This window comes from Mytilus edulis, chromosome 3 (genome assembly GCF_963676685.1).
Source record: "Mytilus edulis chromosome 3, xbMytEdul2.2, whole genome shotgun sequence".
NCBI classification, from domain to species: Eukaryota; Metazoa; Mollusca; class Bivalvia; order Mytilida; family Mytilidae; genus Mytilus; species Mytilus edulis.
In genome coordinates, this window is record NC_092346.1 from 153,845 (window position 1) to 167,961 (window position 14,117).

General features: G+C 32.7%; 1 protein-coding gene across 2 annotated transcripts in view; it reads left to right on the forward strand.

The window, feature by feature from the left end:
- The window catches only part of LOC139515574 (furin-like), a 49,695-nt gene extending 37,657 nt beyond the window's left edge, over positions 1-12,038 (forward strand). For both annotated transcript variants that reach the window (XM_071305151.1, XM_071305152.1), the window contains 8 exons: positions 239-442; positions 1,094-1,197; positions 2,928-3,037; positions 3,523-3,643; positions 4,541-4,854; positions 6,745-6,801; positions 9,122-9,253; positions 10,890-12,038. In XM_071305151.1, coding sequence (XP_071161252.1) covers positions 239-442; positions 1,094-1,197; positions 2,928-3,037; positions 3,523-3,643; positions 4,541-4,854; positions 6,745-6,801; positions 9,122-9,253; positions 10,890-11,050 — 1,203 coding nt within the window. In that variant the 3' untranslated portion in view covers positions 11,051-12,038. The remainder of the gene's footprint in view (positions 1-238; positions 443-1,093; positions 1,198-2,927; positions 3,038-3,522; positions 3,644-4,540; positions 4,855-6,744; positions 6,802-9,121; positions 9,254-10,889) is intronic.
- The last annotated feature ends 2,079 nt before the right edge of the window (positions 12,039-14,117 follow it).

The window sequence follows — 14,117 nt, forward strand, 5'->3', positions numbered from 1 at the left end:
TTATATACTTTTGAGTGGATTTATATGTTAGCTTAAAATTATAATTTGTTTAATTATAATACCTATCTTCTGCTTTCGAGTATGGAGCTAAAACTAATTTGTTCAGCAATAAATTTGTGTTGTACTTCTAAATAAGATTGCTGTCCAAAATTTGCTTCCTAAAAAAATTAATCTAGATAATTCCATGCGAATATTCAAACTGTTTGCACACATAACAAAACATCTGATATTTCTGTAGGGAAGAGATGGTAAAGGTGTGATATTTACCTGGGCGGCAGGAAATGGTGAGACAAGTGATAACTGTAATGCCGACGGATATGCTAACAGTATCTATACTATAGCCATTACAAGTGTACAACAAGGAGAAAATGCATGGTATTCAGAGGTGTGTGCTGCAGCCATGGCCGCAACATACGGTGGTAGTAATAGGGACCAGTATTTGGTATGTTATCTCACTTTAACTGACAATAATATAAATACAAAGGTTGCTTGAAAACCATTTTACCATTTAGAGTATAAAAAACTTTGAAGCCTTTTGTAGCCAACTGCACCCTTTAGCCAGAGAGCCGTGGTGTAGTGGTTAGTGCATCGGACTACTAACACAAAGGTTCCTGGTTCGATTCCCGTCTGGGATGAAAACTTCAGGGACTGAATTTTTGGCTCTCCATTGACACCATTTCCGATTATGGTCTTCAGGAAACGATGATATAGTCCGTCGGAAGGGGACGATAAATGGCTTACCCGTGTTAAGAGAGAGCCATATATATTGCACGTTAAAGACACCCTTGTAGTATAGATTTCGAAAAAGAGCAGGCTATAGCTAATGCCGCTACAAGGCAGCACTCGCACCCGCAAAGTGGAAATGGATTAATATAAGTTGCAAAACTTGTTTCCCAATCCACTATAAATAAATATGTTTAAAAAAACCAACAAAAAAAAACACCCTTTAGCCGATATTTATTACATAACTTGTATTAAAATTCATAGCCATTCTATTTGAGACACACATATGTTTTCAATGTTAATTGATTTTTCATATTAAGAAATAACTTTTTATCCAGTCCAATATTTAATTTGATACTATCATTTACAGACGACAACGACCACATCTTCTAGTTGTATCAGTGAAAATGTCCAAGGGACGTCGTATTCAACGCCAATAGCATCTGGTATTATTGCCCTGGCGCTTCAAGCAAAGTAAGTATTGCAATATGAAAATGCAAAATATTGTTGTTTCTTCTTTTCTTTTCTCTTTTATATACCGGTGGACTATTAAAGGTTGAAATACTAAATTATAATCCTGGTACCTTTGATAACTATTTACACCACTGGGTCGATGCCATTGCTGGTGGACGTTTCGTCCCCGAGGGTATCACCAGCCCAGTAGTTCAAAACTTTGAATTTTTCGAAAAACTAAGAATTTTATTATCCCAGGCATATATTACCTTAGCTGTATTTGGCACTTTTTGACATTTTGGATCATAATGCTCTTCAACTTGGAACTTGTTTGGCTTTATAAATATTTTGATATGAGCGTCACTGATGAGTCTTATGAAGACGAAACGCGCGTCTGGCGTACTAAATTATAATCCTGGTACCTTTGATAACTATTCACACCATTGTCATCTGGCAATAAGGGTCTTAATAGGTTATTAACGGATTAGTGAACACTTATTTATATTGATAAAAAAACAAATATTTAAAAAGCAAAAAAAAAAAAAAAAAAAACAACAGCAAAAACACAACAAAAACACAACAAAAACACAAAGACTCAACTGATAGTCTCCTATGTCAGTTGAGAAGATAGTGCTGTGGTAATTGTATGCTTTGTTGCATAACTGTGTTTGTTTTTAATATTACCTTTTTAAATTAAGAAAGATATTTGTAGCTCCTACTAATTTGTCTTAGATATATTTGGAATTTCGTTTTGTGTCCCTTTAAACTATATATCTTGTAATGTACATAACTTTTTATTCTTTCCTGGCTGTCAAAGAACCTACCTTCTAGCGTTTTGGATGAAGTAAGATTTAGCGTAGCGCCTTAGACAACGAGAATTTGTAGTGTTATCTTCATTTAATGTTAAATTTATGAGAAATTTTAAATGCTTTGAAAGTATATTTATAAGGAGCGAAATCAGCGGATGCGATGGTATAGTGCATACATCAAACATGAAATGCAGTACAAAGAAGATGTACTATTATATGTCTGGTATACAAACTAACTAAAGTTTGAAACTTATTAATTTAAATGAGTTTAGTATGGCGTTCATTATCACTGAACTAGTATATATATTTGTTTAGGGGCCAGCTGAAGGACGCCCCCGGGTGCGGGAATTCCTCTCTGCATTGAAGACCTATTGGTGACCTTCTGCTGTGGTCTGTTCTATGGTCGGGTTGTTGTCTTTTTGACACATTCCCCATTTCCATTCTCAATTTCATATGTCATAGTTAACATTTGATACACCTACAACTACTAGTTTATCCTATGGAAAGATAGATATTTCAAATAAGCAAAACCAACGGTCTTATTTAAGTACAAAAGCCTCATTTGATAGTCAACTAAACATCTCAATTGTAAATTTAGAACAATGTGCGAACAAAACAAACATATTTTGTTATCAACTTAATGATATTAAACAAAAAAAAACTGTTCAAACAAAAAAGAAAGAAAACAGCATGTAGACACGTGCACTCTATAGACAAAGCATATAAGCAAAATAAAAAAATCAGTTAAAAAGACAGAACTTATCAGACTCGAAAACCCACAAAAAACACACTGCACATGTCTGGAAGTCATTGAAGTTTTTGGGAGCTGATTAAGAACAAATATCAACTAGAAATAAAATCATGTATCTAAGACTAAAATATCAATCGGTAAGTATACATATAACAAACGGTGAAGTTATTATTAGTTTATTTTCTTTTCAGTCCGAAATTGACTTGGCGAGATATACAGCATTTAATAGTCCTAACAACAACTAAAAGTGGATTTTCTGATACTTATTCTAGTTGGCAAACAAATGGCGCTGGAAAAGAATGTATGTTCTCATTTGTATCAGCCTTTTTGAGAAAAAAAACAATTAATACTATTTTCAGACATGCAAATGAATCTTAAAATTGAGAACTCTGTGGATAAAGGTAGTTCAGTATTTTATTATCTCTAGAAGCAAAACAAATGCAACTTACTTACTCAGAAAACAAAAGTAATGTAATTTACTCAGAAAGGATAAAAACCAACATAACATCCTCATTTCAGAACAATTTTTCCTAATTAGCCTGAGTTGAAGTACTCCATTTCATTGCTGATTGTTACCCTATGAGATTATCATTTCACTACCACATCAAATTTAGAAAATAACATGTAGTGCAGGATCTGATTATCTTTATGCAGCAATTGGGATCAATCCCATGTTTAGAAAAGCTGAATGGAAAGTTAATATAATCGAGTAAATGATATATACAAGTTTAATTTATGCAGTTGAAGTATATAAATGTAAATGTTAAAGTTTTGTTTTCACTATAGTTAGTCAAGTACTTGGGTTTGGTTTTATGGACGCACATTCTATGGTGACTCGAGCTATCAGCTGGACTACCACCGTTCCTGTACAACAAATTTGCACCACGTCAACGTTCACTGTATCCAGGTAAGATAGGTCTGTTCTTTGTTTAAATCCAATGTAAATTTTCAACAATCGATTATTTCTTTACAAAAGCCTAACGTCAGCTAGTCACTATGTTTTCTAAAATACTATCCTACAATCGAAATGAATAACCAAACTGTTAACATCTAATGACATAGACCCAAAGGTCTCTAAATTTGCTCACAGGAGCTGGAAATAAATAAATATTGTATATATGTATGTAAATGTTAACATTCGAAAAGGTAGGGATCTTTTGTGTTGTTTTATTTGCAAGAACTACATTCCCGTTCGATAAATATTATTTCTCAATGAACCTATGGACGAATCCACTTCACCAGTTTATAACTTGACACAGTGTTTAGAAACCTTAAATCCAAGTTACCATGTTCACCTGTATCTTTCCTTTGGGTTTCTGTGATAAAGATTTACTGACGTCTGCAGATTTATCACACATGTTTCAGGGATCATTGAAATTAACCTTTGTATAACCTTCGAACTTTAAACCGACTCTTATACAAATAGACGTCATAATCATTACTACTGTAACAATGCCTTCACTTTCATGTTTTCTAAGCCTGCTCACCCTTTGTCAGTAGATGCGACATAATTGAGAAAAGATGCTCCAGTAAGCTTAAGGCATTTATGAATGAGAGCAAGCCTTTTAAACTTGTTAGAAATAACGTGAAAACAATGAAGTATTAAACAAGGCTGATGTGTCCGTTCTGATACACATGCAATTTGTGTTGCAAACCGTTAAATCACATCATGATAATTGTAATTTAATAGCACACATATAAATCCATACACACAATTATTGCGGTCGAACGAGGTTATGAGATAGTAAACATGAATAAGAATTGATATATGATATAACATCTTCATTTTCTTCTTTTTTTTCAGAACTACGTCTGGTTCATTACATTCATCAGACAGTAGAGCTATTCAGAATTCTGACTGCTCTGCTATTTCATATCTTGAACACGTGACAGTTAATATAAACTTTTCATACTCCGAAAAAAGAGGTGTGACTGAATTTTATCTGGTTTCACCAGACGGAACAGAGAGTCATTTATTACATTACAGATACTCTGATGCTGTATACTATTCATCCGCGGGGTCGTTAAGTTGGACATTTATGTCAGTTCATTTCTGGGGAGAAAACCCAATCGGTGAATGGACATTGAAATTCAAATCATACCAAGGTTTATCTGCAGGTAAGATAAGTAAATCATAGCAAGGTTTATATGCAGGTAAGATAAGTAAATCATAGCAAGGTTTATATGCAGGTAAGATAAGTAAATCATAGCAAGGTTTATATGCAGGTAAGATAAGTAAATCATAGCAAGGTTTATATGCAGGTAAGATAAGTAAATCATAGCAAGGTTTATATGCAGGTAATATCACTAAATAATACCAAGGTTTATCTGCAGGTAAGATAAATAAATAAAGGCAACAGTAGTATACCGCTGTTCAAAACTCGTAAATCTATGAACAAACAAAATCGGGGTAACAAACTAAAACTGAGGGAAACGCATTAAATATAAGAGGAGAACAACGACACAACATTAAAATGTAACACACACAGAAACGGACTAAGCATCTAAATCATACCAAAGAGTTTCTGCAGGCAAGATAACCAAATCATACCAAGGTTTATCTGCAGGCAAACAAATAAATCATACCAAGGTTTATCTGCAGGCGTGACAAATAAATCATACCAAGGTTTATCTGCAAGTAAGATAAACGAATATGTTAACAATAGTTTTAATTAATATCTCATCATACTTTTTTTTTAACAATAAGTACCTTGAAGTTTTTAAAGTCAAAATAAACACTATGATTTTGGTATTATTACATGATTTTAACTATAAAAATATGACACTCGGCATCGGTGTAGTAAATGAAAAAAAAAATGACATATAATTAGCCAGAATTCGAAGCTACACAGATATACCTGATTGTCCTACAGTAGGCCCGCCCACCAGCTAACACGTTCTATTTAACACATTCTAGTAATTTCAGTGTATAAAAAGTACAAAAAGTACCTTTCAGCCATATTTTTTTTATCTCGCATGTATTATACTTTTTATTTAAAATTTGTGAAAATGTCATATTCTCGTAACACAATAGTTCTAACTTGAATGAACTGATACACCGAATTTTGTTTAGAATAAGCTGGGTCGGAGACAGGTTTTGTGGATTGACGATGTTTTTCATTTGTCGCAAGATAGTTGGGTTGTGATCATCAACATGTATTCACATATGGGGTTTTGAAACTGTTCACTCATATAATTACTTAGGCACGTAAATTGAGCCAACCAAATGTTCATTATGATTTACGACAGTAATACGTGAATGAGGGGCAAAAGATACTCAAGGGAACATGCACACTCATCAATCGTAAATAAACTGACAATGCAAAGGCTAAAAAAGTAAAAGACAAACAGAAAACTATAGCACACAAAACACACACAAAGAACTAAAAACTAAGCAACACAAACCCCACCGAAACTGAGGGTGATCTCATGTGCTCTAGAAGGGTGAGCAGATCCTGCTCTGCATGTGGCACTTGTTGTGTTGCGTATGTTAGTACAAACCCGGTAATAATCCACAATCAGTAGGTCAGATTCGTGATTCGTGAAAAGGGGACGGAATTGTAGTTACAACATAAGGAACATATCCGATATCAACAGTGAAACGGATATTTCAAATCGATCAAACAACTAGTGATGGCGTCCGTAAAATTTACAAAGGGATGGTTTCAATTCAGCATTTGGAAGTCTTGGCTCAAGAGCTTCTTTGTGAGTAACAACTTTCCATCAAGAAAATAATGATAGGAAATTCAAGCCCGGGAATATCGTATCAATTGGGAGATATATACTCCGTAAGCAGGCGCTGCTGCAATATTGCTACACAGAAAGGAAAAAAAATCACATTTGACTATCGAACCAAATACAGTAAGATAACCAAAACCAATAACGAAAATAAAGAACACGAAACCGTGAATTTCAAAAACTGAATTACGAAAATCCATCATGTGTTTGAGTGAAAGTTTACAAACGCCTTTACTATGTTATGGATATTAGATTTATATCTATTTTCAGTCACTGTAACTTCTTGGTCTCTTTCATTATATGGAACGACAACAAATCCAGTTCCAGGTAACTATTAATGTATTATATATAAGTATGACAATTCTGAACTAATGAAGACGTACGCTGTTTTCTGTCTTGTAACATTAACACTGGAAAATAACTTGACACATGGGGATATATTATTATTTCTTGTCGTTAGACTGTTATCTATAAGAAGCAAAACACGAGTTTTATAAATTTTTATGGTCATTTTCGGTTGTAGAATTTACGACTTAGTGAACATTAAATTCTGTATATATAGAAATATTTAAAAAAAAAAGTAAAATAACAAAAATACATATATTTTAATATCATGTTACAATGAACAATGATTAATTTATTAAAGGCAACTACGTGCGACCAGGGAAAGAACTAAATACTTGTTGCGTTACGGAACAATTTCCACATTCTGAAATGATAGATGATTTGATATAAAAAAAAGTGTTACCGAATGAGTTTCAGTGTTACTACCCAAAACCATCATCTAGTTCATTCTCTTATCAGATCAATTATATGTAATCAATATCCCTTTGTTGCTGCTGCGCATGCTGTGTGAAACGTACCGACATTTTTCTAAAATTTCTACAAAATATACAAAGCGTGCAAAATTTATAAAATAGATCACAATATAACACCTTCTCTTTAAAAAGTGTAATGTAATGTTTTGCCTGAGTATTTAAAGCTTTCTATTTCCATATATAATCTGGAAATCAATATTCTTGTAGTGGCATGTAAGAGTATATTGCATTAACAGCATATAGACCTGTTTTTAATATAACTGTGTCACTTATGACGTCACAAACGTAAAGTTCATTTGTACTAGTGCAGTATGGTAATTATAAATTATCGTTGATCATCTCAACGAGATCGGTATTCTCGCTTGAGTCGGTACGGATAAGTGAGAAAGGGAATCGAGTTGAGATGACCAATGATAATCTGTTTATCCGTGTTATACCAATGACGTCGTTGTTTATTTTATTGACAACGTGCACGTGCAGCCTTAGTTACTAGCGATAATATTTCATATTACTCTACTATGCTGAGGAAGAAAACTCTCAGTCAGTAAGATGAAAGGAAAATATCGTAAAATAGCGATAAACTAATATAATTACACGTTAACTTTTTGTTATGTTCTGTGTTAAAAATTTATTTTGAATATCCTTATTATTGAACAAGGAAACACGTTTACCAAGACAATAAATAAATCGTTCATCCTCATCATGTACTTATAACGGGAGCTAAATTATCTGATTGATACCAAATCTTTCTTCTTGGCTCTTCTTTTGGTGTTATATTTTCGAAATAATGTAATCATTTGTAAATTAAGTGTGTTTATAAAAAGAACATTATCTCCATTTGAAATTAGTAAATGATACACATGCATAAGACATAATATAACATATCATTTAGTTATAATTTTACTGATAATTAGGAAAACACATGTACCATCGCAAGCTTTCATTCAAAAGAAAATTTAAAAAGTATATCAAAGCGTGGCGTCTTATTTGCTTTGTGAGATTTCCACGTCCGATGAGAACGTGGATGTGTAATCCGATTCACTCGTGGAGAGAGAGTTTCACGCTCTGTGCACATTTAGAACCTTTCCACCAACTCTTTAAGAGTGCCGTTTGATGCCTGTCGCAAGACACGTTCTGTTTATATCCCATTTACCCTCATTTTCTAGTTGCAGTCTTAATTTAGCCGAACATCATTCCGAACGGTCTCTTTTAAATGACCTTATTATTGTATTTGTTGCTAATTTGATCTGGTCCTGAACATGCATTCAATATTTGCCACTAGACGAGAAGTAACCAATCTACCAACCAAGCAACCAATCAACCAATTTTAGGCGGTAAGTGATTATACGAAACAGACATCCGATCGAAATAGTCAGAAAATTTAAGATTACCCAATAAGAGGACATGTTTGTGCATGTTATATATTATTTAGTTTAGAATACCAAGTCAGGTTAATGACAGTTGTTGTCTATTCGTTTTTTTTAACGTGTGGCGTCATTCGATTTTTCCATGTTTTAGGGACTTTCCGATTGAATTTTCCTCGGGTTCAGTATTTATCTGATTTTACTTTTTACCTTATACAATGTTGCACGTCTGCAAAAAACATATTCAGTTTACGCAGTCACTAAATATATGTGCAGAGTGGGTTAACGGTATTTCCATGAGCTTATTCAAAAATTAGTTGACGTATAGAGAATATTTGCATTTAAACAAAGAGTTTATTGTTGATAATTTGATGTGTCGTTATGAACTACACCAAAAATCAATAACTGCCAAAAGCATGTGGCTTTTATGATTACATCTATTAAAATGGGTTCTTGGCTTTACAGATACAGACTTTTGCGTATTGTCACCATGTCAGAATAACGGTACATGTAGTAACAACCAGTACTCTTACAGCTGCCAATGCACTGATGATTTCTCAGGCACAAACTGTGACTCAACAGTGACATCTATAGATGGTAAAGTATATTCTTATCTTGATGTATTAAAATAGACACAATTTACTTAACAAATGCTATAAATACAGTTAAGGCTTAAAACCTGGCAAAGATACTTTTCGAGTTTACAAATATTGAACACTTGTTAGAATGAAAGTTGTGGCTCTAGTTTATATTTGCACAGGTTCATGCATAGCAAGACACACTTGAACATGCTGAAAGGGAAGCGCATGCGTTATGACTCCAAAATGGGTTTATGACTTTGAAGGTATATTTCAAACGGGATTACGCGTTTCACATGTTGCTTATTTACTATTACATTTAATTTATCAAAAACAAGATAAAAAAGGTATGTTTACAATTCGCATTATCACAACATATTACATGTAACTGCGTTAAATTGTAATGTATCTATTGTCTTGCGTTTCATTCCACTTCTACCTCTTTTACGTTGTGTATTGACACTTCATTCATATAGGACTCATACACTGTAATTCTTATTCATCAAATTTGATTAAAACCATCCCTTTAAAAATGTTACAGTTTTAGTTTGTTACTCGAATTGGTATTATCTCAATCGATTTATGACTTTTGAACATCGGTATACTACCGTTTCCTTTATTTACGGACGCTGCCTCGAGTTGGTTGATTGTCATAGTAAATCGATTTCGCTGATGAAAACGGATATGTTCAAATCGTCGGAACCACACCATTCTTCTTTTACTCGAGTTAGACCTATCACCGGATTTGTAATTATACGAGCAACACAACCGGTTCTCCATATGGAACCAGTTCTACTTACCCTTCAGGAGCATCTGACCCTTGACACCATTTGCGAGTATGGTCTTGAGAAATCGATGATAGTCCGTCGGAAGGGGATGATAAATGGCTGACCCGTGTTTAGAGAGAGCCATTTCTCTTGCACATTAAAGACACTGTTGTAGATTTCGAAAAAGAGCAGGCCAATGCCACTACAAGGCAGCACTCGCATCCGCAAAATGGAAAGGGATTTAAATAAGTTGCAAAACTTGTTTCCCAATCCACTATAAATACATATGTTGAAACTAAATCTTACATAACGTGGTTTAAGGGTGTTCGTGTAGCTAAGTCTTTACCTTTTTTGTGTGGTATTTATATACTCTTGTTTATATTTTATGTCGTGGTATTGTCAGTTTTGTTTTCGAAATTTCAGTTTGCATGTCCCTTTTGAAGTTTTGGCTTCTAGTTTTGACAATGATAATTTTTCCAATAGTTTTAATTAATGGAAAATTGATAGTATACAGTCATGTTCTTTACAAATTTAGGACAACAATGAATGGATAAAAAAATGTTTTAAAGTAAACAAAAAACCCGATAGTTTATCATGACCCAATACAAAATATATTACAGCTTCGAAAAAATGTAAATCTTAATTTTTTTTCTCCAGCCATCTTTCGAACTTTTTAAAAAAGTCACTATGATAACGGAGAAAAAAGGACACGTTGAAACGCTAAAAACTACAAGATCTTTAACGTGGTTTACGACAAATATTAAAACAAATCACAGAGACACCGCCATTATTGTAGTTGATAGGCAGCATATTTTACCTGTTATTGATTGTCTTGGTTATTGACTGATAAACATGATACAAAATTGATATATTCGACATACTTTTCAGATAATAACACAGATGGAAGTAATCATGGACCAATTATAGCAGCAGTCTTAGGTGGTTTGATTGTATGTGCTTGTGTTATAATTGCCGTAGTACGTTACGCCAATTTTCCCTCCAGGGTTTCCCCAACTGCTAAAATTGCAACAACAAAGCCTAATGTTTGATTTTGAATGTGTCATTGCAATACCAGCATCATCGCCCAAAACCAATTAATCGACTTAAGTTATGTCAACGAGAAAAAAATGATATTTCAAGTTTTTTACAATTAACGCTTGATGATATTATTCATGACAAATATATAATGTGTTAATAAGATTATGTGATTTTTGTTTTCATTGCAATTTTTAACGAGAAAAACAATATATAGGTGTTAATGATTCCAACCGATAAAAATTATCAAATACATATTTCTTTTAACGCATCCAAACATGTAAAACATTAAGCGTTTCACATTTTATGCATTTCCTTTTAATATTTTTTACACAACATATGTTTGTTGTCTATGTTTAAATCTAAAATTGGCATTTTTTTAAAAGCAAATACTAACTGTAGATTTATCTAGTATGTGTTTTATTGACTAGTTATTCAGCATACCATACTTGAATATGTTGAATCAAGTGTTTATCTTAAATGTACTTGTTTAGAGTCGCTGACGCTGATTGATATTGCACATGTTTGATAAATGACATATATGTATTTGATTGTGTATCATAAACTTCGTTCATTTATGATAGTGTTGAGATTTAAGAAATTGCATTGCATATTTCACAAGTAATGTAAACCTATAAATATTATCTTAAGTTATGTTGTTTGACAAGAGTTAACCGTTAAAGCAACTTTAAAAATCTATAGTATTAATAAGTTTGATATCAATTAGAGAATAAGTTATTTTTATTTTTTAATTTCAATGGTTTAAATGCATAAACATTATGAAAGAGGATTTCTCCCCGTAATATCTATAATGAGGCAGCATTGTATTAGTTGTGTTTATCCTTTTGCATAAAACGATTGAGACGACTCTAGTAAGAAATTATATATATGTAATTTAAATTAAAATGAGTAATACTCTTAACTATGTTAACATATACACCACTCCGTCCATACATTTGTTTTGTTTTTCATGATATTTTCAAATTAAATTGTTACAGCATAGATTGGTATCTTTTGATCTTATTTAATTTAATCTTATTCAAGAGTTCCAAAGAGTGAAGCTGAAAAGTACGGACGCCATCACGAGGAGATTGACCGTTATAAAAAAAAAAGTTTCACCAATGATATAGGATATGTTCGTTTTGTCGCAACTACAATCCCCTTCCCTTTACACGAATGTGACCTACCGATTCAGACCATCTTCTGAGTTTGTACTAACATGAGCAACACATCGGGTGCACATGTGGAGCAAGATCTGCTTACCGCTCCGGAGCACCTGAGATCACCCCCAGTTTTGTATTCTTGTCTTTCATTTTTATTACTGTGCGTTGTTTTTGTGTTTGTTTGATACACATTTGGTTGTTTTTATTGACTGCTTTACCCCCTTTTTCAAATGTTTACCTATTAAGTTTGTTTGTGTTGTCCTCACATCGTTGTCAATATAATAAAAGGTTATGAAATTGACATACCAGCTAGTTATAAAACCAGGTTGAATTCACCAGTTTCTACATACAAAAATGCCTGTACAACTCAGATTTGTGACAGTTGTTTTCATTTTGTTTGATGTGTTGGAGCTTTTGATTTTGTCATTTGATATAGGACTGTCCGTTTAGAATTTCCTGTGAGTATTTTTCAATTAACCTCTATAAAAAAAATTCATAAACATTAGATGACAAATTGACATGACATGTGAACAAACAATGTAATTCGACAGCATCAAATGCTTACAAACAAACAAAAAACAATTAAAGAAAGACTCAGTCATTGGACAAATTTGTAATGTGATTTTTGGATATGAAAGCAGGACAAAATTACTCAAATTAGAAAGATCCAAAGAACAAAACACAGAAGAAGAAACGATAAAACGATTCATTTTCTTTTAGGTTAATTCATAACCAGCAGACCGTATTCTCTTAATAAAGGCTATATCACTTTTGGTGCTTAACATTTGTTTGGGGCTTTTAAACTTTAACACTTTAAAATATAAAAACAAAGTATCGTTATGTGACCAAAGAAGTACCAATATAATATAAATATATGTGGTAGGAGTGTCAATAAGACAACTCTCCTTCACAATTTGTAAAATTAAACTACTATAGGTGAAAGTACAGAGCCTTTGCGCACATCGAAAAGCACGCCATGAAGGGTACCAAAAATGACCATTGTAAAACCATTCAACCAGGAAAACCAACGGTATAATCTTAACAAGAAATAAACGATAAACGAGATACATTTATGAACCACAAAACGGTACTGTATTGCCTAATGTATAGATTATGTTCTGTGAAAAAAAGAACCTCGGAACAAAATAAAACATATATTTACAGTAAACGCTTTATGCAATGCAACTATTTCAAACTTTGTTAGCAGCTATGTATCGCCAAGTCATACTCCTTGCATGTTCAATTTCACCAACGTAGAATATAGTTACAATTTTTGCCATGAACTGGTTAACCATGGCCCTGTAATAGTTTACTTTGACATATGATTTAAATTTCGGAGTAACATAACGCTCCTTATTAATGTTTACAACCCTGACTATGTTTAATATAATGCAATTAAAAAAACCCAGGCTATGTTTATTTAAAGTGCAATTGAAATCTGAACCAGGAAGTGGGATTTAAACTGGGAGTCATAACGGGAGAGTACAATTAACAACTACATTCAAATAAATAATTAACACTAACAAATGTACGCAAATATTGAACAAGGAAGTTTGGTTGTCACCATGGAGTAATAAATATAATTTGACCAAAAAGAAATTAAGACAACATCATTTTTTTATTTGAAATGGTTTAATAATATATATGACCAAACAACTTAAACATATGAATATAATAAGAAATCATTTAATATAACAACCTACAATTGTGTATTATTTAAAAAAAATCTTCACGTAAATATACAGGAGTTTGCGACATTTTTTGTAAATTCAAAAAAACATAATAAATAAAAACGTCTTAAAAAATCATATTTTAAAGAACAATGAGGAATTGAAGCACTCCAACCAGTGACTAATTAGTCGCACAGTTATAAAAAATAAGATGTTGTATGATTGTCAATAAGAAAACTCTTCACGAG